Here is a 23,262-nt window from a genome sequence, read left to right as displayed (position 1 = left end):
GAAGCGAAGGAACCTTTGGTGGGGGAGGGCGATGGGAACGTGGAGATAGGCATCCTGAATGTCGATAGACGACAGGAACTCGCCCAACTCCAGAGAGGCGATCACAGACCGGAGGGACTCCATGCGGAAATGACGGACCCGGACAAAGTGATTGAGCGCCTTTAGATCCAGGATAGGACGGAGTGAGCCGTCCTTTTTGGGGACAGTGAATAGGTTCGAGTAGAAGCCCCGAAAACGTTCTGACTCTGGAACCGGAACGATGACCCCCAGAGCATGAAGGGAATGAATGGCCTGAAAAAACCTGTCTGCTCGGGCGGGACGTCAAAAAGAAACGACTGGGCGGAAGGTCGGTGAATTCGATTCTGTACCCAGAAGAGACCACCTCGAGAACCCAAGCGTCTTCTACGTTTGCCCGCCAAACATCCCGAAAGACGAGCAGGCGCCCTCCCACCATGACGGGGATCGAGTCATGCGGAAGGAGGCTTAGTGGACTGGGGACGAGCGGGCTTGGGCTTGGCGTGCCAAGAGGGCCTGGACTTAAAGGAAGGCCTGGAAGGCTTCTTGTCAGATCGGGCAGGAGGGGCCCGAAAGGACCGAAAGGACTGCGTCCGGGAGGACGACCCGGGGAAACGACGGCGGCGAGGCTGATTCTGAGGAAGAAGAGAACTCTTACCTCCAGTGGCCTCGGAGATGAGCTCCTCCAAGCGTTTCCCAAAAAGCTTTCCACCGAGAAAGGGAAGAGAGATAAGAGCCTTCTTGGAGGCGGAGTCCGCCGCCCAGGAACGAAGCCAAATGGTGCGGCGGATAGCCACAGAGTTGGCGGCCGCACGCCCAGAGCGGCGAGCCGATTCCATAGAGGCGTCACAAAGAAACTTGGAAGCCTGATAGATCTGGGAGGCAAGCACTGCCAAGTCCCCCTGGTCAGAGTCAGCAGGTAAGGCACGGAGAAGTTGCTTTGCCCAAATAGCGCATGCCTTGGCGACCCAAGAGGCGGCAAACGCAGGGCGGATGGCGGCGCCCGCTGCGATGAAAACGGACTTGGCCAAGGAGTCGACCCGTTTATCAGCGGGATCCGACAAGGAAGCCGCATCAGCCAGGGGAAGCGTAGTAGCTTTCGCCAGACGAGCGACCTGAGGATCCACCAGAGGGGGAATCGTCCAGAGATTGACCGAATCCTCTGAGAAGGGATAAGGGACATCAGAAGCCTTGGTGAGATGAAGGCGCCGGTCAGGGTGACGCCACTCCTTGGCAAGGAGCGCGTCCAGATCCTCGTGATTGGGGAAAACCACGGTGGACCGCTTAGAACGGCGGAAGGACACTGCCTCCAGGGAGGAAGACGAGGGAACGTCCTGTACATGGAGTGCGTCCCGAACGGCCCTGATGAGATCCTGCACGGCTGCCGACATCGCCGAACACCGCTCAGATTCAGAATCTGAAGCGGAGGAGTCCCCAGGAGCGGCGGAAGCGGCTGAAGAAGAAATCTCACCGGACTCAGACCTAACCGGAGAGCGATCCGGGGTAACTGAGGAGGAGTGGGACCCAGCCGAGACCGTACGTGGTCGCTTGCGGGACCGAGTGCCAGAGCGAGGATGGGAACTGTCGCCAGGCGCATCACCAGCGGTAGAGGCCCTGCCAGAGGCAGCCGCAATCTGGGCAGGGAGACTGTCCAGGGACTGCGCCAGGGATTGGGAGAGGCTAGCAAGGCTACCTATGGCCTGGGACAGGGTAGCAGCCCATTCCGGGAGAACCGACAAGGTAGGGGCCGCAGGAGCGGACTGGGCGGGCCCGGGGGCGAGGCACTGCACACAGAGGGACGTAGGTTGGCCGCATGGGAACTTCCTATTACACACAGAGCAGGCGTAATGAGTGGAAATGGCGGCGGGGGGAGTGGGGGCCTGACCAGAGGAAGACATGAGGGCGGATGGTGGAACCTGGAAAGAAAGAAGTCAGCCAGAGGCTGCCTACCACGACCAATGGTGCTGTGTCCCAGGAAACCGATCGCAGGAGGATCCGGGCGCAGAGAGAAGATGGCGACGCACGCGAACACCGCTCAGATCAGAGGCACTGAGAAGCCGTTCGGAAGAAGAAACGCCCCCCCAGCAGCCCGCGCTGGCGCTGGATTGGGCGGAAAAATGGAACCTCCCAGAGAAACGCCCACAAGGGGAGGGAGCAAGAGAGGAAGCCCGGGAAGCCCGGGAAGCCCAGGAGGCGGAGACGGAGCCCGCCCACGTGACCGCGGCCTAGGCCGAAGCAAAAGCCGGGGCCTCTAGTGATATCCAAGCGCTGCCGGACGAGAGAGAGAGCGCGGCACCCCTGCCTGCCAGCGCTGGAGAAGGCAAATGTCAGCGCCGCGGACAGGCAGAGGAGGAGGGGACACAGTCACCTGAGGTAGGGAGAGGGGAAAGCCGAAAAACGGCCGTCTTAAAGGAGCAGACCCCATTAAAAAAGCTCCAGAAGGATGGGTGAGAAGGAGAGTAAAGGAAGGCCACAGGCTATACAGGGGCCATACTCACCCTCCGATTAATTCAGGCGCAGCATGACCACCCCCTCGGCGGACTCAACACGGAAGCCGTGGGTCCGCCGGAATCCACTGCAGAAGCAGGTCACGTTGGGGACTGGGTGGCTGCAAGGTACCCGAGTACGCGCCCGCAGGGGGGCAACTAAGGTGGAACACGATGGAGCCACCCCTGCTACCTGTAGAGAAAAAAAAAAAAAAAAGGAATAAAATAAAGAAAAAATAAAATTAGCAGAAAGACCTGCTAGCAGGTCATGTCTGCCTCCTACGGACACTAGAACTAGACTGAGTTATTCTGGCTCTAGCAGAGGGGTATAGCCCACCTGGGTGGAGCCAACACTTTTTTGTTTCTAGTGTCAGCCTCCTAGTGGCAGCTGGGCATATACCCATGGTGCTGTGTCCCCCAATGCCACGCACGAGAAAAATGGATTAAAAATGGAAAATCTGCCAAAAAAGGGAAATTCTACCATTTTCCATAAATTCTCGTGGAACACTTAAAGGGTTAACAAAGTTTATAAAATCTGTTTTGAATACCTTGAGGGGTGTTTGTAAAATGGGGTAATTTTTGGGTGGTTTCTATTATGTAAGCCTTACAAAGTGAGTTCAGACCTAAACTGGTCCTTAAAAAGTGGGTTTTGGAACTTTTCTGAAAAATTTCAAGATTTGCTTCTAAACTTCTAAGCCCTTTAACGTCCCCAAAAAATAAAAAATGGCATTCAGATCCAAACATGAAGTAGACATATGGGGAATGTAAATTCATAACTATTTTTGAAGTTATTACTATCTATTATAAAAGGAGAAATTGAAATTTGAAAATCCGCAAATTTTTCCACATTTTTGGTAAATTTTTTATTTTTTTTTTATAAATAAAAATGAAATTTGTTGACTCAATTTTGCCACTGTCATGATGTACAATATGTGACGATAAAACAATCTCAGAATGGCCTGGATAAGTAAAAGTGTTTTAAAGTTATTACCACATAAAGTGACACTGGTCAGATTTGCTAAAATGGCCTGGACCTTAAGGTGAAATATGGCAGGGTCCTTAAGGGCTCATGCACACGACTGTATGCATTTTGCATTCTGCAAAGCAAAAAAAAACAAAAAAAAAACACCGCTCAGATCAGAGGCACTGAGAAGCCGTTCGGAAGAAGAAACGCCCCCCCAGCAGCCCGCGCTGGCGCTGGATTGGGCGGAAAAATGGAACCTCCCAGAGAAACGCCCACAAGGGGAGGGAGCAAGAGAGGAAGCCCGGGAAGCCCGGGAAGCCCAGGAGGCGGAGACGGAGCCCGCCCACGTGACCGCGGCCTAGGCCGAAGCAAAAGCCGGGGCCTCTAGTGATATCCAAGCGCTGCCGGACGAGAGAGAGAGCGCGGCACCCCTGCCTGCCAGCGCTGGAGAAGGCAAATGTCAGCGCCGCGGACAGGCAGAGGAGGAGGGGACACAGTCACCTGAGGTAGGGAGAGGGGAAAGCCGAAAAACGGCCGTCTTAAAGGAGCAGACCCCATTAAAAAAGCTCCAGAAGGATGGGTGAGAAGGAGAGTAAAGGAAGGCCACAGGCTATACAGGGGCCATACTCACCCTCCGATTAATTCAGGCGCAGCATGACCACCCCCTCGGCGGACTCAACACGGAAGCCGTGGGTCCGCCGGAATCCACTGCAGAAGCAGGTCACGTTGGGGACTGGGTGGCTGCAAGGTACCCGAGTACGCGCCCGCAGGGGGGCAACTAAGGTGGAACACGATGGAGCCACCCCTGCTACCTGTAGAGAAAAAAAAAAAAAAAAGGAATAAAATAAAGAAAAAATAAAATTAGCAGAAAGACCTGCTAGCAGGTCATGTCTGCCTCCTACGGACACTAGAACTAGACTGAGTTATTCTGGCTCTAGCAGAGGGGTATAGCCCACCTGGGTGGAGCCAACACTTTTTTGTTTCTAGTGTCAGCCTCCTAGTGGCAGCTGGGCATATACCCATGGTGCTGTGTCCCCCAATGCCACGCACGAGAAAAATGGATTAAAAATGGAAAATCTGCCAAAAAAGGGAAATTCTACCATTTTCCATAAATTCTCGTGGAACACTTAAAGGGTTAACAAAGTTTATAAAATCTGTTTTGAATACCTTGAGGGGTGTTTGTAAAATGGGGTAATTTTTGGGTGGTTTCTATTATGTAAGCCTTACAAAGTGAGTTCAGACCTAAACTGGTCCTTAAAAAGTGGGTTTTGGAACTTTTCTGAAAAATTTCAAGATTTGCTTCTAAACTTCTAAGCCCTTTAACGTCCCCAAAAAATAAAAAATGGCATTCAGATCCAAACATGAAGTAGACATATGGGGAATGTAAATTCATAACTATTTTTGAAGTTATTACTATCTATTATAAAAGGAGAAATTGAAATTTGAAAATCCGCAAATTTTTCCACATTTTTGGTAAAAAATTTTTTTTTTTTATAAATAAAAATGAAATTTGTTGACTCAATTTTGCCACTGTCATGATGTACAATATGTGACGATAAAACAATCTCAGAATGGCCTGGATAAGTAAAAGTGTTTTAAAGTTATTACCACATAAAGTGACACTGGTCAGATTTGCTAAAATGGCCTGGACCTTAAGGTGAAATATGGCAGGGTCCTTAAGGGCTCATGCACACGACTGTATGCATTTTGCATTCTGCAAAGCAAAAAAAAACAAAAAAAAAAACACAACAACAGATGACATCCTTGTAATGTCCATGTTGTTTTTTAATTGACCCCAAGTTCCAACCAGTGGGGTTTTTTTCTCCTAGGCTGGTCAACCCCTTTAAGTTTTCCAGGTCCAGGTTTCCTTCTGACTCATTAACTTATGAAAAAAAATCATCTGATTTAAAAAACAAAAAGTTGAAACTGCCCTTGAAGGTCTTAAAGTCTCAAGGTAAAATATTAACCCTATGTAAATTTTAGACACCAAGCAGAGTGCCCAGGAGAGAAGGAAATGGGGGCCGCACAATGAAAAGGTCACAGGACCAAAACATGTTCTCTAAGGGGTGAATGAACGGATAACAGAGCAAAATGGGCAGTTAGCACTGACCTGTGCCTCTTCAGTTGCTCCCATGCAACTGTCAGGGCATGCTGGGAGTTGTGGTTTCACAATAGGTCGGAGACCTGGCAAAACTAAGACGTAAGCTAGCGCAAGACACTCGGATTGAAAGAACGCCCACGTGAATATATCTCTGTGTCATGCTCCGAACCAGATTTTCCTAGAGTGTTCCTTTAAGAGGCTGCACTACAGTGAACTTGAGGGTGACACATACACCGTCCTGGGCTCTTATGAAGATCAGCTTATGTCGCCCACACTGAATGCACCAGAGAGGAAACGCCACCTGCTGGAGACACTAATAAAGAGGAGCTGCCCCCGCTCCTGACATGTCTGTTTTAGTAAAAAGGTACTTTCACACTAGCGTTTTTCTTTTCCGGCACCAAGTTCCGTCAAAAGGGCTTAATGCCGGAAAAGAACTGATCAGGCATATCCCAATGCATTCTGAATGGAGAGTAATCCGTTCAGGATGCATCAGGATGTCTTCAGTTCAGTCTTTTTGACTGATCAGGCAAAAGAGAAAACCGCAGCATGCTACGCTTTTATCTCCGGACAAAAAAACTGAAGACTTGCCTGAACGCCGGATCCATCATTTCTTCCCATAGGAATGTATTAGCGCCGGATCCGTCCTTCCGGTCTGCGCATGTGAAAAAAATAAATGCCGGATCCGTTTTGCCGGATGAGACCGGAAAGACGGATCTGGCATCTCAATGCATTTTTCAGACTGATCAGTCTTACTAATGCCATCAGTTGGCATACATTTTGCCGGATCCGACAGGCAGTTCCGGCGACGCAAGTGTGAAAGTAGCCCAACTCCTTGCATCCCCCATGTAATAAACAATTCTGGAGCTCATATTCTCTGTTCTATGACTCTACGTTGTGCCATTTCTCTATTATTCCCGGTGGAAGTTATGAATGCATTGCTAGCAGTTTGCAAAGAATGTCAAGATGGGCGTTACCAGCTGGGAGTGTGTCCCTGCACAGTCTGAGTCTGGCAGCACTGACTGAATAGCGTCACCCCCCCTCCTCAACTAGTAACACCAAGCTGGACCTTACATGCAGACTGCTAGCAAGTCATTTGTATCTTCTAGTAAGAATAACAGAGGAACGGAACAACACAGAGTGATAAGACTACATGCTCCAGAATTGCTATTATATGGGGAATGCGAGTAGTTACTGAACCAGACAGGGGAGGCGAGAGGTCCTCTTTAAGGGTTTAATTTTTATTCTTTTATTATATTATAGCAGGTAATGTATCTCTGTGATATGTACTTTTATATTAGGTAATAAGTCAGCAGGCTAAAGATGAAACGCGTCAGTCGTCCTCCTGAGCACTCGTGATGCAGAGAGAGAGAGAGACACCCAGTGGACAACAGGGATCTGGTCTCCTGCGCACAACTCTGCACGGCGAGGCGTCTGGGTGTCTTTTAGCTTCATATGGCGCTCAGTCGTCACTTTTCACTCCGGCGCAGAGCAATGTAGAACCCCCGCACAGATTGCCTCCGTGTACACCGTGTCCCCAGAGGAGATCTTCTCAATGCAGAATTCTGCAGGTATCCTGTTAGCAGGGAGCACTTTTTATTTTTATTTTCCCCAAAATCAAATTGGACCCCCATAGAGTGCAGAAAAAAAAAAGCGTCAGCGAGTCCCGTGCAGCGACGTCTGACAGCGGATGAAAATGGACCGCTGTCTGTTTCCAAGGGCAACAGCAGTCATTTTTCAGGGAGATTTTAACTGGAGAAAAGTAAAAACGGCCCATAGTCACCCATCACGGCGCGGCTTCCATTTTTAAAATGCAGAATACGATATGAAAGCTGCACTGTGATTGGCTGCTGTGGGCAATAAGAACAGTTTCTTTTAGTTTACACAGCCTCATAAATCCCCACATTTGTGCAATCGGCAAACAAGCACCGATAGGAGGAATCTGTAAGGTCACTCAGCTATGGAGATTTAAGCTGGGAAATTCCGTTGGTGGCAAATGTCTGCTTAAGGAAATAATGGCATTCCCCTCTAATAATGTTGGCGCATCTATTCTTATGACAACGGGTTAGCAAGTTCCTCTATTACTACTGCTACGAGTTTATTAATGTACAACTGGGTGTCCCTTGCAGGGTCTGATATGATCCAATCAGTGGTGCCAGTGGCAGACTGGGCAGGGACATGCCCCCAACTGATATAACCCAGTTCTTCCTTTATTTATACATTTCTAGCAGGAATAACACAGGAGCAGCACCACATACAGATGCTCCAGAATTGCTTTTACATGGAGAATGCAAGCAGTGACTAAAACAGACATGTCAGGAGAGGCGACGGGTCCTCTTAAAAGGGGTTGTGCCAACATAGAAATGTATCCCCTATCCACAGGAAATCTTTTCTGCGGGCACCCTCACCAATCGTAAGACAGGGGCCCACAGTCTCTTAATGAATGGAGTGGCAGGTCGGCATGCGCACTGCGGCTCCATTCATTCTCTGTGGGACTGTTGGAAATAGCTGATTATATTGCTGTTATATACATCAGACCAAACTACTTGAGCGGCACAGACGGGGAAGGGGGTGGATGCAAAAAAAACATACAAACAAAACAGCATTTTCACCATTAGAGTCAATAGAGCCATCAGACATTGCTGGTGTCAGTTGTATCAGCATTTGCGAGTATGGTATACGTACATGTACAGTATTATAAAGTACTACAGTAAACATCGCCATCTACTCACCGCTCCAAATACACAAATCACTTACTTTTTGTGAAAAAAAGTTGAATTTGTTTTCCTTTTTGTGAACCCAAGCGGCAGCAACTTCATATCGATGCCAAGTTTCCGAGCTCTATTTTTCATATAGTTCAACTGCAGAACAGGGAGAGCACGGTCATGTATACACACTGGCGCCCCCTGCATGCCACATCTACACACCACCATGGAAGCCGGGATTCAATAACCAAAAACATAAAACCTACAAACTTATTGGTTGTTTGGCGGGGTAGCATGGCATCCCTCATGGCAGCATCTGCCACTCTGCCCGCGTCTTCTAGAAACCGATAATCTGCAGGTTAAAGTAAATACAGAGGGGTAAGAGACAAAAGAAACAAAATCACTTCACAAGCACAATAATCATGGTGGGGCTTGCACAGCGCTGCTTAAAAGGAGGCGTAGACACAAAAGCCATCCAAAAATAAAAAATCTTGGCAGGTTTATCTTTGCAGGGCGCACCGCTGAAGGACCCTTGGTCTCTGCACGCTACATGGAAGTCCAATGATGTCCATGAGTAAAGGCTCTACCCACACTCATGAAGAGGACACAAGTATACATTCTGTAAGCCCAAAAACTGCTAAACCTGCTTCTCCGAGAATCAGCCGAGTAATCAGCCGAGTGTCACATAGACACTGTGGTATCTATGTGATTGGGACTGTGTCCAAGCAGGAATCGAAGCAGCTCTATCTGCCTCAATCACAGCAGGAACTCTCAACACGACCTGAAGCACTGCCTGTGCACACACTGCCACATTGCAGACAATAGCATATCCTTTTTGCGCTGCCATGGTGCAGACAACAGCATATCCTTTTTGCCAATCCCTGTAGACCTGCACCAAAATAGTTATCAAAGCAGCTCTATCGGCCACGACCAGAGCAGGAACTCTCAGCATGGTCTGAAGCACTGTCTGTGCACACAATGCCTCTGTGCATAAATGGGCATGTACTTATTGTCAATCCCTCTCCATAAACCTCCATCAGGATACCTGTGGGTTCACCATAGCAGGGCGCACCGCTGAAGGACCCTTGGTCTCTGCACGCTACATGGATGTCCAATGATGTCCATGAGTAAAGGCTCTACCCACACTCATGAAGAGGACACAAGTATACATTCTGTAAGCCCAAAAACTGATAAACCTGCTTCTCCGAGAATCAGCCGAGTAACGCCGAGCACAGCTAAAGGGGCACAATGCTCTGCGTAGTGTTTCTGCCCCATCTTTTCAGCAGTCTATGAACATCTCTGCATCTGGACCTTTTTGGACCGACTGGCAAGTTATTTGCCATGCTCCGCTCCCATGCACTAGTTCTGATAAATCCATCCATAAATGTCACCACAACCCTGGCCCATTATCTGCAGTAATACATGAGCAGTTCTGCAGATTTATTTTTCTACTGTCGGCGCTCAAATCTGCACTGAAATATACTGTCAGCACTGCTGTGCATGCGCACAGGAGTCCTCTCCATCTGTTAGCACAGCACAGAAGTCTGAAGTGTGTATTTCAGCACAGCTTTGAGTGCAGACATTGGGGGAAACGGGGCAGTAGTAAAATTTTAAATACTAATCTGGACTCCTTATGTGCAGCAGTACTACTCTACTCATGTATTACTGCGGATAATAGTCCAGAATTGTGGTGACAGATTCCTTTTAAAGGGCATCTGTCAGCAGTTTTGTACCTATGACACTGGCTGACCTGTTACATGTGCACTTGGCAGCTGAAGGCATCTGTGTTGGTCCCATGTTCACATGTGCCCGCATTGCTGAGAAAAATGATGGTTTAATATATGAAAATGAGCCTCTAGGAGCAACGGGGGCGTTACCATTACACCTAGAGGCTCAGCTCTCTCTGCAACTGCCGCACCCTCTGTACTCTGATTGACAGGGCCATGCAGCGTAAATATCATAATGCCCGGCACTTTCAATCAAAGTGAGAGGGCGCGGCAGTTGCAGAGAGAGCAGAGCCTCTAGGTGTAATGGTAACTCCCCCGTTGCTCCTAGAGACTCATTTGCATATATTAAAACATAATTTTTCTCAGTAATGTGGGCACATATGAACATGGGACCAACACAGATGTCTTCAGCTGCCAAGCGCACATGGAACAGGTCAGCCAGTGTCATAGGTACAAACCTGCTGACAGATGCCTTTAAAGGGGTTGTCCAGCTTTTACTGAGCGATGGCCATTCCCAGGACAGGCCATCACTAACTGATCGGCAGGGATCCGACACCCCAAACCCCTGCCGATCAGCTGTTCCTCCGTCACTACACACAGCACCCATCAACTGTGTAGTGGCGTATCCTGATAACAGGTCATCACTTAGTAAAATGAAAGACAACCCTTTTAAAGGTCCTGGTGAAAGTGTCTCTCACATCTGTGGCTCTCCGGGTGTTTTACAACTACAACTCCCAGCCTGCATCCTGACCTACGACCTTTGATGGGGGCTGACCTAGGGAAGGTGAGGACTGCGATGACAGGAGGACAATCTGCCTCTGTCTTCACTTACCACTGAGTAGATGGAGGTCACTGAATGTACTTAAAGGGACAAAGGCCGTCTTGTCTCTGACGCCGCTGCAGGGAACGTCCACTTTATGCTTCTTTACACAAGGCAAACTGAGGGAAGAGAAGAGACGTCATGAACAAGGAGAAGTGAGAAACTAAGGGCTGTTTCACACGAGCAGATGCCGTACGTGACATCCGCTCCGTGAATGACAGCCAAGACCCGATGCAGACTGCAGAGACACGGAGCAGTAACATGACTGATAATGCTCCGTGCCTCTCTGTGACCTCTTTACTACGAAATCATGGTGACAACTTTATCTCACTGTGATTTCGTAGTAAAGAGGTCACAGAGAGGCATGGAGCATCATCAGTCATGTTACTGCTCCGTGTCTCTGCAGTCTGCATCGGGTCTTGGCTGTCATTCACGGAGCGGATGTCACGCACGGCATCCGCTCGTGTGAAACAGCCCTAAGACATGAGATGGTGAAGAACACATCACGTACCTGCAGGAGTACTTCAGACACTGCGGACACTTGTACTTCGCCTCTTCACATCCACAAGTCTCACAGCTACAAGAAACACAGTGTGAATAGAGAAAATGGAGCGCGGTCACTAGAACGGCGAATACGAGACGAAGAGAGGGTGGAAAAAGTGCTGCAAACACATCTATCGGTCCTGGGAAACAACCGACTGCCAGGAGGAAGGAAAGAGCAGCACAGGAGGAGCTACAGAGGGATGAATCATAGCAGAGAGGCGCCGGCCTCGGCTGCTGCAGAACATCCTGCCATCTTGTGCTTGCCCATGGTGACCTGTAATAACCTTATAATTTACAGTGGGGGAGAGATAAGAACAGCGCCCCCCTCACCTTCTCCCAGCAATATCCTTTCCAAAACAACATTACCTTGCAGGCTGGACATGCTGGGACTTGCAGTGCCGCGACATACAGTGCTATCAGTACCCACCTATACAGGGACATCTTCCTCTTCGGCCGCACCGTGTGTTCACATTCCTCGGAGTCCACCCCGATTCCTAACGCATCAGACACCAGCAAAGCCTCCATGGCAGCTCCCGTCACTACACGTGTGGACTACTTCCGGTGTGAGCTCCCAGGTAAACAGGAAGTCGGTGAAGCCATATTGTGCTTGGCGAACAGCAAAGAAAGACGGAACCGCCATGTTGTGAGTGGCGGAAATACGTCATACGCTTGGCTAGTGTCGCGGCCATGCTGTGGTTGGCGAGTGGGTGGCAACGTGGTTGTGTATAGGGCGTGGGTGTCAGCTCACAGGATCAGGATGTTCCTTGGTTATTTCAGAATGGGAGGGTTAATGGATGGACGCTTGTAGAACATTTATTGAATTCACTATGTGAACACTAGAATGTGTCATTAACAGCGACATAATCGTCCTGGTGTACCCCTAATAAACAATAGTGCTGGCAAAGTGCGGTGCCCACCATAGACAGTAGTGCTGCTAAAGTGCCCCCCCCATAAACAGTAGTGTCGGCAAAGTGTCCCCCATAGACAGTAGTGCATGTAAAGTACCCCTCATAGACAGTAGTGTCAGCAAAGTGTCCCCCATAGACAGTAGTGCCGGTAAATTATCCCTCATAGACAGTAGTGTCGGTAAAGTGTCCCCTATAAACTGTAGTGCTGGTAATGTTCCCCCCACAGACAGTAGTGCCGGTAAAGTGTCCCCCATAGACAGTAGTGCTGATAAAATGCCCCCCATAGACAGTAGTGCTGGTAAATTATCCCTCATAGACAGTAGTGTCGGTAAAGTGTCCCCTATAAACTGTAGTGCCGGTAAAGTGTCCCTTCATAGACAGTAGTGCTGATAAAATGCCCCCCATAGACAGTAGTGCTGGTAATGTTCCCCCCACAGACAGTAGTGCCAGTAAAGTTCCCCCCATAGACAGTAGTGCTGATAAAGTGCCCCTCATAGACAGTAGTGCCGGTAAAGTGTCCCCCATAGACAGTAGTGCTGGTAATGTTCCCCCCACAGACAGTAGTGCCAGTAAAGTTCCCCCCATAGACTGTAGTGCTGATAAAGTGCCCCTCATAGACAGTAGTGCCGATAAAGTGTCCCCCATAGACAGTAGTGCTGATAAAGTGCCCCACATAGACAGTAGTGCCTGTAAGGTATCCCCCCATAGCTAGTAGTGCCGGTAAAGTGTCTCCCATAGACCGTAGTGTCGGTAAAGTGTCTCCCATAGACCGTAGTGCCGGTAAAGTGTCTCCCATAGACCGTAGTGCAGGTAAAATGTACCTTAATAGACAGTAGTGCCTGTAAAGTATCCCCCATAGATAGTAGTGTCGGTAAAGTGTCTCCCATAGACCGTAGTGTCGGTAAAGTGTCTCCCATAGACCGTAGTGCCGGTAAAGTGTCTCCCATAGACCGTAGTGCCGGTAAAGTGTACCTTAATAGACAGTAGTGCCTGTAAAGTGACCCCCATAGACAGTAGTGTTGGCAGAGTGTTCCTCCATAGACAGTAGTGCGTGTAAAGTGACCCCCATAGACAGTAGTGTCGGCAAAGTGTTCCTCCATAGACAGTAGTGCGTGTAAAGTGTCCCCCATAGACAGTAGTGTCGGTAAAGTGTCCCCCATAAACTGTAGTGCCGGTAAAGTGTCCCTTCATAGGCAGTAGTGCCAGTAAAGTGTGCCTTCATAGACAGTAGTGTCTGCAAAGTGTCCCCCATAGACAGTAGTGCCGGCAAAGTGTCCCCCATAGACAGTAGTGCCGGTAAAGTACCCCCTATACACAGTAGTGCCAGTAAAGTGCCCCCCATAGACAGTAGTGCTGATAAAGTGCTCCCCATAGACAGTAGTGCCGGTAAAGTGGCCCATATAGACATTAGTGCCGGTAAAGTATCCCCCATAAACTGTAGTGCCGGTAAAGTGTCCCTTCATAGACAGTAGTGCCAGTAAAGTGTGCCTTCATAGACAGTAGTGCTGATAAAATGACCCCCATAGACAGTAGTGCCGGTAAAGTACCCCCCATAGACAGTAGTACTGGTAAAGTGTCCCCCATAGACAGTAGTGCCGGTAAAGTGTCCCCTATAAACTGTAGTGCCGGTAAAGTGTCCCTTCATAGACAGTAGTGCCAGTAAGGTGTCCCTTCATAGACAGTAGTGCTGATAAAATGCCCCGTAGTGCCGGTAAAGTGTCTCCCATAGACCGTAGTGCAGGTAAAATGTACCTTAATAGACAGTAGTGCCTGTAAAGTATCCCCCATAGATAGTAGTGCCGGTAAAGTGTCTCCCATAGACCGTAGTGTCGGTAAAGTGTCTCCCATAGACCGTAGTGCCGGTAAAGTGTCTCCCATAGACCGTAGTGCCGGTAAAGTGTACCTTAATAGACAGTAGTGCCTGTAAAGTGACCCCCATAGACAGTAGTGTTGGCAGAGTGTTCCTCCATAGACAGTAGTGCGTGTAAAGTGACCCCCATAGACAGTAGTGTCGGCAAAGTGTTCCTCCATAGACAGTAGTGCTGGTAAAGTGCCCCCCATAGACAGTAGTGCTGGTAAAGTGTCCCCCCATAGACAGTAGTGCTGTTAAAGTGCCCCCTTAGAAAGCAGTGCTGTTAAAGTGCCCCCTTAGAAAGCAGTGCTGTTAAAGTGTCCTTCATAGACAACAGTGCTGGTAAAGTGCCCCCCATAGACAGTAGTGCCGGTAAAGTGTCCCCTATAGACAATAGTGCTGGTAAAGTGCTCCCCATAGACAGTAGTTCAGATAAAGTGACTCCCATAGACAGTAGTGCCTGTAAAGTGACCCCCATAGACAGTAATGCTGGTAAAGTGCCCCCATAGACATTAGTGCTGCTAAAGTGCCCCCCTTAGAAAGCAGTGCTGGTAAAGTGTCCCCCATATACAGTAGAGCCTGCAAAGTGCCCCCCATGGACAGTAGTGCTGGTAAAGTGCCCCCCATAGACAGCAGTGTAGGTAAAGTGTCCTCTATATACAATAGTGCTTTTAAAGTGCTCCCCATAGACAGTAGTTCTGATAAAGTGACTCCCATAGACAGTAGTGCCTGCAAAGTGACCCCCATAGATAGTAGTGTCAATAAAGTGCCCCCATAGACGGTATTGCTGGTAAAGTGCCCCCATAGACAGTAGCGCTGGTAAAGTGCCCCAAATAGAGAGTAGTGCCGGTAAAGTGTCCAGCATAGACAGTAGTGCCGGTAAAGTACCCCCCCATAGACGGTAGTGCTGGTAAAGTGCCCCCATAGACAGTAGTGCTGGTAAAGTGCCCACCATAGACAGTAGTGTCAGTAAAGTGCCCCCCATATACAGTAGTTCCGATAAAGTGACTCCTATAGACAGTAGTGCCTGTAAAGTCACCCCCATAGACAGTAGTGTCAGCAAAGTGTCCCCCCATAGACAGTAGTGCCAGTAAAGTGTCCCCCCATAGACAGTAGTGCTGGTAAAGTGCCCCTATAGACAGTAGTGCTGGTAAAGTGCCCCCCTTAAAAAGCAGTGCTGATAAAGTGCCTCCCATAGACAGTAGTGCCGGTAAAGTGTCCCCCATAGACAGTAGAGCCTGCAAAGTGTCCCCATAGACAATAGTGCTGGTAAAGTGCCCCCCATAGACAGCAGTGTAGGTAAAGTGTCCTCTATATACAATAGTGCTTTTAAAGTGCTCCCCATAGACAGTAGTTCTGACAGTAGTTCTGATAAAGTGACTCCCATAGACAGTAGTGCCTGCAAAGTGACCCCCATAGATAGTAGTGTCAATAAAGTGCCCCCATAGACGGTATTGCTGGTAAAGTGCCCCCATAGACAGTAGTTCTGATAAAGTGACTCCCATAGACAGTAGTGCCTGCAAAGTGACCCCCATAGATAGTAGTGTCAATAAAGTGCCCCCATAGATGGTATTGCTGGTAAAGTGCCCCTATAGACATTAGTGCTGCTAAAGTGCCCCACTTAGAAAGCAGTGCTGGTAAAGTGTCCCCCATATACAGTAGAGCCTGCAAAGTGCCCCCCATGGACAGCAGTGCTGGTAAAGTGCCCCCCATAGACAGCAGTGTAGGTAAAGTGTCCTCTATATACAATAGTGCTTTTAAAGTGCTCCCCATAGACAGTAGTTCTGATAAAGTGACTCCCATAGACAGTAGTGCCTGCAAAGTGACCCCCATAGATAGTAGTGTCAATAAAGTGCCCCCATAGACGGTATTGCTGGTAAAGTGCCCCCATAGACAGTAGCGCTGGTAAAGTGCCCCAAATAGAGAGTAGTGCCGGTAAAGTGTCCAGCATAGACAGTAGTGCCGGTAAAGTACCCCCCCATAGACGGTAGTGCTGGTAAAGTGCCCCCATAGACAGTAGTGCTGGTAAAGTGCCCCCCATAGACAGTAGTGTCAGTAAAGTGCCCCCCATATACAGTAATTCCGATAAAGTCACCCCCATAGACAGTAGTGTCAGCAAAGTGTCCCCCCATAGACAGTAGTGCCAGTAAAGTGTCCCCCATAGACAGTAGTGCTGGTAAAGTGCCCCTATAGACAGTAGTGCTGGTAAAGTGCCCCCCTTAAAAAGCAGTGCTGATAAAGTGCCCCCCATAGACAGTAGTGCCGGTAAAGTGTCCCCCATAGACAGTAGAGCCTGCAAAGTGTCCCCCATAGACAATAGTGCTAATAAAGTGCCCACATAGAAAGTAGTGTCAATAAAGTGCTGGTAAAGTGCCCCCTATAGAGAGTAGCGCCGGTAAAGTGTCCACCATCGACAGTAGTGCCGGTAAAGTACCCCCCCATAGACGGTAGTGCTGGTAAAGTGCCCCCCATAGACAGTAGCGTTGGTAATGTAGCCCCATTGAGAGTAGTGCTGATAAAGTGCCCCCCATAAACAGTAGTACTGATAAAGTGTCCTCTATCAATAATAGTGCAGGCACAATAAACCATAGTGCTGACATAGTGCTCCCCAGAAACAATAGTGCCGGTTGAGCTGGTGAATTCATCTTTTATGTGGATATCTCAATCATCGTTTCTAGGCATCAAATTGTGCTGTGTGAACAGCGATCTGCTTCCCAGAAACAATCTGTATGAGGACGAGTGACCCTACAGGGAAATTTCCCAGAGTGCCTATGCCCAGGTGGCCACCTGAGCCCTCCTCTCTGCCGCTGGCCAGGTACATAATGAGCTCTCATCGCTAATTAACGCTGTGAGAGTCAGGTATCCATTTACCTGGCCAGTGCTCCTGAATTCCGCTGCTGTGGTCGCTTCTCAGGAGGAGGCTAGAAAATGGCAGCTATTGATGGCCACCACAGAGGGACACTTTTTTGGGTAATATATTGTGCCGCACTGTGGTACATGGTTCTGATGGGACGGTATTTTACCCTATGGTATTGCTGATCCTGCCTCTATTTTAAGTTTCCAGTCCGCCCCTGACTATAGCAGTAGCCATAACTCGTCCCCATATTGTGAAGGAGATTGGTACATGTAAATGCAGAGCTTTCCTTCACTGACGAGCAGGTAGTTATCGGGAAGGTACACGTCCTTCCCGATAATTGCCTGCTCCATCAGTGCATGTAAATGCACCTTTAGTTCAGCTTAAAAACACATTTGATTTTGAGGGGTCCACTTATAATCTAATATATGGGGGCTTCCGAAATGTTGGATTTCAACATACCAGATCCTTGCTCTGTAATCCTCTACCTTTATGAATAAGTGTGCATGCTCGGCCAGGATGTTTAGGGGAAGGTCAGCGGGGACATCGGTCATCTGATCGAGCATTTGCTTATTAGAGATGAGATCTTATTCATTTTCTCAGTATCTTATACCATACAGCAGGCATCCTCAAACTGCGGCCCTCCAGCTGTTGCAAAACTACAACTGCCAGCATGCCCAAACAGCCTACAGATATCAGCCTACAGCAGGGCATTGTGGGAGTTGTAGTTTTACAACAGCTGGAGGGCCGCAGTTTGAGGATGCCTGCCATACAGCTAGGACTAGGACATTTGCTGTGCATCCTCAACCCAGCGGTCCCTATGCTGCACCTTCCTTTATTTCTGAGCAGCACAGGGGTCAGCACTGTATCCTTGTGAAGCTCGCTATGTGGGTGAATTTTATGTACATCGGTCTGAAACATTTTGGGTTGGCGTTATACAAACCTCTCCTCACCGTGGTGTCATCGTCATGGGTGCATCAGTAAGGACACTTGCGCTTTCCCTTTCCGCTATTGAGATCCGTCATAGGATCTCAACAGGGGCGGATTGGTCATAGACCCTACAGGGGAATTTCCCGGTGGGCCGATGCCGAAGGGGTCATCCGAGCCCTCATCACAGCCGGCCAGTGGAAGTTTTTGGGGATATATTTTGTGTTGCTGGTGACAGTATTTTGTGATGGGCCGTGGTATTTGGCTCTGTTGAGGGTGGTGTAATGTGCCACAATATGGTACTGCTACAAAACAGGGCCACTTTTAGTATTTTTTCCAGGGCCACTTTAAGTTCCCAGTCCGCCCCTGGATCTCAATAGCGGGGAGAAAACACTTCAGTTTTGTCCCCATTCATTATTAATGGGGACAAAACTGAACTGAACAGAACGGAATACACCAGAATGCATTCCGTTCCGTTTGGTTGCGTCCCCATTGCGGAGAGAATAACACTGCAAGCATCGTTTTTTCTGTCTGCGATGTGGTGCGCAGAAAGACGGATCCGTCCTGACACACAATGTAAGTCAATGGGGACAGATCAGTTTTCTCTGACACAATGGAAAACTGATCCGTTCCCCATTGACTTTCAAAGGAGTTCATGACGGATCCGTCTTGGCTATGTTAAAGATAATACAACCGGATCCGTTCATAACGGATGCAGACGGTTGTATTATCAGAACTGTTTTTTTCTGATCCATGACGGATCCAGCAAAATTGCTGGTGTGAAAGCCGAAGTATCTAATGTGTATGGTGGCCTTCTGACTGTCCCTGATAGCAGATGTTGGGAGAATGCAGGATTGGGCACATTGGATTTCAGCATGCCCTGTCCTCTCTTCTCACTGGAGATAAGCAGCACCTAGAGGGGTCTAATGTGTATGCAGATTGCATCCGTTTTTCATGGAATAATAATAATCTACATGTCCTAGCTACCATCAGTGAAAAACACATTGCATCTGGATGCCTTACGTTTTTTCACACACTTCCCATTCATTTCTATGGGATAAAGGCTGTGTGAAAAAAACCACAATATAGAACATGCTGCGAGTTTTCCACAACGCAAAAATGCTGCATGAAAAACGGATTTAAATGAATGGGTCCAGATGCAATGTGTTCACTTCATGCATCGCACGCGGATGGAAAACTTACTTGTGTTAAAGAGCCCTCACATAAGTAGCTGAATATATCAACCGAGTCCAGTGTATTATATTTTTTTTAAGTAAGATTTGCAGCATTCATACCACATGTGAATTGTGTTCAACATTAACATTTGTTACATCTGTATCTTTTTTATAGGTGGGGGTGGGGAGTGGGGGCTGCCTCTGTTGTCTGATTATCACCATGGGTCCGGCCTCTGAATTGGCCTACTACAGATGAAATGACGTATTACATGGCGACCGTTCAGTGCAAGAATTGGCTGGGTCCCCAAAAGTAGGAGTCACAGATACCTCCCTTTTATGACTCTCCGGCGTTTCGTGCCCACTGGCGTCCTCCTGTGTCTTCTCGGCGGTCCTGTGGTCTTGGTAGGGCTGTTCCTTCTGCCTGCAGGCTCTTGCATCCCTCTCAGCCTCTTAAAGGGCCATCACTTGTGCTTTCCCAGCTGCTCCCGGCTGGGAGGGTTCCTAACCAATAGGTACTGATAATTATTTCCTGCAAAGGCGTGCTATGGTCTTATTTGATACTTTATGTACCGACTATTTGCAGCCTGTACTGATCTCCACCTGTCTCTCAGACTGTCCCTGTGCTGCCTGCCCTGACCCTTGGACTGTTTTCCAGATTGCACAAACCCTACCTGGCCTCGACTTGTTTCCTGGCTATGGTTTTGCCTGATGCTTTGGTGCTCCACGCCAGTGTCTCTTGGCCCCTGTGGGTCAGCAGCCACTGACTACTCCAAGAGGTAGTAGCCTGATAGTTCCCCTGCAGCGGAGTCCAGATCCCTGTATATGGGGCTGCCAGGAAAATGCCCTTAGAGTTATACCCAAGTCAAATCTGTTCAGCGGCACAGCGGATCCACAGCCATTTCCGTAACCACATCCATATGCCTTATGGAAGGGAACCTGTATAATGAATAATCAATTGGTATTGCACTTACAGTGTAACAAATCAACATGACTAAATACAAAGCAGAGAAACAGGACGCCATTCCTCGTCGTGTACAGCGCTGTTTTATTAACACTAAGGCAGATCTTTTACTACAGTGGTAATTGTACGGCTGACAATCTCACGTTATGATGAAAGGTTAAAATATACCGGTAGACACATAACCAATACACAACCGGCTGCTAACACATTTTCCGGTTTTGACTGAAACATGGATTTTTTTTTTTTAGACAAATCTGAATTAAATAAAAAATAGCACCAATTAATAATGCAAAAAAAAAAATATCATCTAAACATCTGAAACGATTACAATTATTATAATTTAACATCAGCATTATAAAATATCCGCTGTATTAAAATCTCAATACATGTTACAAAATATATACATACTTATATAACAACACGGATGCCGTTTCGGATGTCAGCGGAGGGGAGGAGGGAATAATAGAAGCGGAAGAAGGCAAAACTTTATTTGCAAGTTTTTTTTAAACTTTTTTTTACAATAAGAAAATATGACTTATAGGCACCATATACATTGTGCTATGCGGGGCTATCACAAAAATAGACTGATCCTTTCACATAAATAAATGTCTTGCTGAAATAAATGGATTTCAGATAGGAATACGAGAGGACAATTGATGTAGCCAGTACATACAGAAGTGAAGCAATCAGATTTATTCAATTTTAAGCCGTTAGCACCTTGTTATTATAGGGGGACTAGGCAACGCGGAAGAGGTAGGGTACCATCTCACGAGAGGTATACGTCCGCAAAGGACCAAGATCCAACTTAGTGTTTCGTCCCCGCTGCAGGGCAGGTGATCGTTCTGCCGTCCAACCAAGGAGTTACTCATGATAAAAAATTTATTTTTATTTTTTCAAAAACATTATTGCACTTTTCCAGAGTAGTAACCAGTACTGCTCCTCTGCAAGCCGACTGCTTCCTTGAAGGCAACTTGTACAGTGCTATATTATATTTGTCTCAGGTATAGATAAAGTTTTTGATTCAAAGTTGTATTTATAAAAAAAAAAAAAAAAAAGATTAATTAAAACTTAAATACTCTATCAATATTCCTGTGAAATATGTCCTTCTTAGGAGGAAGTCTCTTCCGGCTTCTTTAGAAGATTGCCCACACAATGGTCTGTAATAGTCACGCAGTGGAGACACTGCTACCTTCCCTTAGTTTTAAAGGCTCTTTTTTATAGAAAAGAGACTTGCGCTTAGCAGCTGCCCCTCTCAGAGGAAGCAGACTGGACCGTTCTCCAGATAATGCTGTCCTTTCTGGACGAGGGTGAACTTGGAGATGTCTACAATTGGAAGTTGGTTCGTGTCTTGAGTATGAAACTTGAATTTTGTCTTGTGCCAGCTGCCGTCCTGTACCTGCAACAAGGAGAGTCCTTGATTAATCACTGTGATGGACAAAGTGAAGGGGTTAAAGGGGTTGTTGGAGATTGATATTGATGGCCTATCCTCAGGTTAGGGAGTCAATATGATATTGAGGAGCTGTTTAAGGAGGTGGGGGTGCTCTGATGAGTGCTGCGGCCTCTTCCTAGCCCAGTGCCGTTACATTCATCGGTCATGTGGGCCTAGTGGTGGCAAACCTATGGCACGGGTGCCCAAGGGGGCACTCAGAGCCCTCTCACTGGGCACCCAGCCCCTGGAAAAAGTCTAAAGTGTACCAATATGCCTTAGACCTGTGGTGGCTAACCTCCGGCACTGAGGCTGTGGTAAAACTACAACTCCCAAGATGCACTCTTGCTTGACCGTGCTACTAACTCCATAGAAATGAATGGAGCATGCTAGGAGTTGCCATCACTGCCTCAGACTTTTCCTGCCATTCATCAGCGCAGGGCGCACTATGAACAGCACAGGCAGCGCATTAAATGCAGGCAGGCTATTATAGCTAAATGATAAAGTACATGGAAGATATACTATATTGGACTGTAGTATTCAGGTTAATTGGCGTGTTGGCACTTTGCAATAAATACGTTGGTTTTGGGTTGCATTTTGGGCACTCGGTCTCTAAAAGGTTCGACATCACTGGCCTAGGTGCTGCCCAGCCCAATTCAAGTGAATAGTAATGAGCCGCAATACCAAGCACAGCCACTATACAATGTATGGCGCTATGCTTGGTATGCTGTGAGGAGGCAGCTGTGCTCTCCGGAGCACCTTGGCCTTCTCAAACAGCCGATTGGCAGGGGTTCTGGATGGCGGATCTGACCTCTCCTTTAATGGCCGAGTGATTAAAAGGGTTTTCCAAGATATTTTTACTGATTACCTATTGCCAATCGGCTGTTTGTGAAGGCATTGGCGGCCCCAGTAGCGTCTCGGCCTTCTCACAGATTTCCCTAGGCCATGTGATGTCATGTTCATTCATCAGATGGCCTAGGCACAGTTCAGATCCCTTTGAATTGATTGGGGCTGAGCTGCCATACCAAGCACAACACATCAAATGTGTGGCGCTGTACTTGGTGAGCTGAGAAAAGGCCGTTGTGCCACTGTGAGCACTGGTGATATCTCAAACAGCTGATCAGTGGGGGTCCCAGGGGTCGAATCCCCACAGATCAGATACTGGTGACCTATCCAGAGGATAGGTCGTCAATAAAAAAATCTCAGAAAGCCCTCTTAACTGCTGATTAGCTGCAAAATCGCACAACCATTAACAGCAAAAAATTTTTTAGCTGCAGTCAATTTGAAGATTGTGCCACCTGGGGCAACTGCAATGTGATAACCCAGCCCTACAAGAGAACCAGTCCCTTCAGCAATAAGGGAGTCAAGCGGAAGAGGAGTCTGCTGTCAGAACTTGCAATCAACTGGTATTGGCAGGGGAAGCAGTTGGTCAGAAATCAATCAATGTAGACACTCACGTACACTGGTGAACAGAGGGGGGTTACACTTTTTTAAATCAATGGGCCACTTAGGTGTAAACTAATGCAGACTGGTGAATACGTGGGGGTGTCACGTTGAGGACTCATCTCTACTACTTTCATTTGCAAATGGCAGAAGACAACACTAACACTGAATGAAATCAGTTCCCACTCCAGTTCTCAAAATTTAGAGCCCCATTCTGTGCTGTGTCTGAACCCCTCTGGGGACTTCCATCTCTAGAGGTTTTTTTAAAGTACCATAAATTTCAGTGGTGCTCTACTGAAATATAGATATAGTCCTTCAGTATAAAGGGGTTCAGGCACAGCTCACCAGAACCCTTTCT

At 47.9% G+C, this 23,262-nt stretch overlaps 2 protein-coding genes across 2 annotated transcripts in view; both read right to left on the bottom strand.

The window, feature by feature from the left end:
* Positions 1-11,920, bottom strand: part of ZNHIT6 (zinc finger HIT-type containing 6) — a 31,020-nt gene extending 19,100 nt beyond the window's left edge. Inside the window, exons 1-5 of the mRNA XM_044301310.1 lie at positions 11,786-11,920; positions 11,327-11,392; positions 10,828-10,934; positions 8,535-8,620; positions 8,321-8,424 (exon numbers count right to left, since the gene is read on the bottom strand). Of these exons, the coding sequence (XP_044157245.1) occupies positions 8,321-8,424; positions 8,535-8,620; positions 10,828-10,934; positions 11,327-11,392; positions 11,786-11,883 (461 nt within the window). The 5' untranslated portion in view covers positions 11,884-11,920. The remainder of the gene's footprint in view (positions 1-8,320; positions 8,425-8,534; positions 8,621-10,827; positions 10,935-11,326; positions 11,393-11,785) is intronic.
* An 8,175-nt stretch (positions 11,921-20,095) lies between these two features.
* Positions 20,096-23,262, bottom strand: part of COL24A1 (collagen type XXIV alpha 1 chain) — a 231,165-nt gene continuing 227,998 nt past the window's right edge. The window contains exon 60 of the mRNA XM_044301461.1: positions 20,096-21,431. Within this exon, the coding sequence (XP_044157396.1) occupies positions 21,288-21,431 (144 nt within the window). The 3' untranslated portion in view covers positions 20,096-21,287. The remainder of the gene's footprint in view (positions 21,432-23,262) is intronic.

This window comes from Bufo gargarizans, chromosome 7 (genome assembly GCF_014858855.1).
Source record: "Bufo gargarizans isolate SCDJY-AF-19 chromosome 7, ASM1485885v1, whole genome shotgun sequence".
In the NCBI taxonomy this organism is placed as follows: Eukaryota; Metazoa; Chordata; class Amphibia; order Anura; family Bufonidae; genus Bufo; species Bufo gargarizans.
This window is presented reverse-complemented; position numbering and strand designations above follow the sequence as displayed.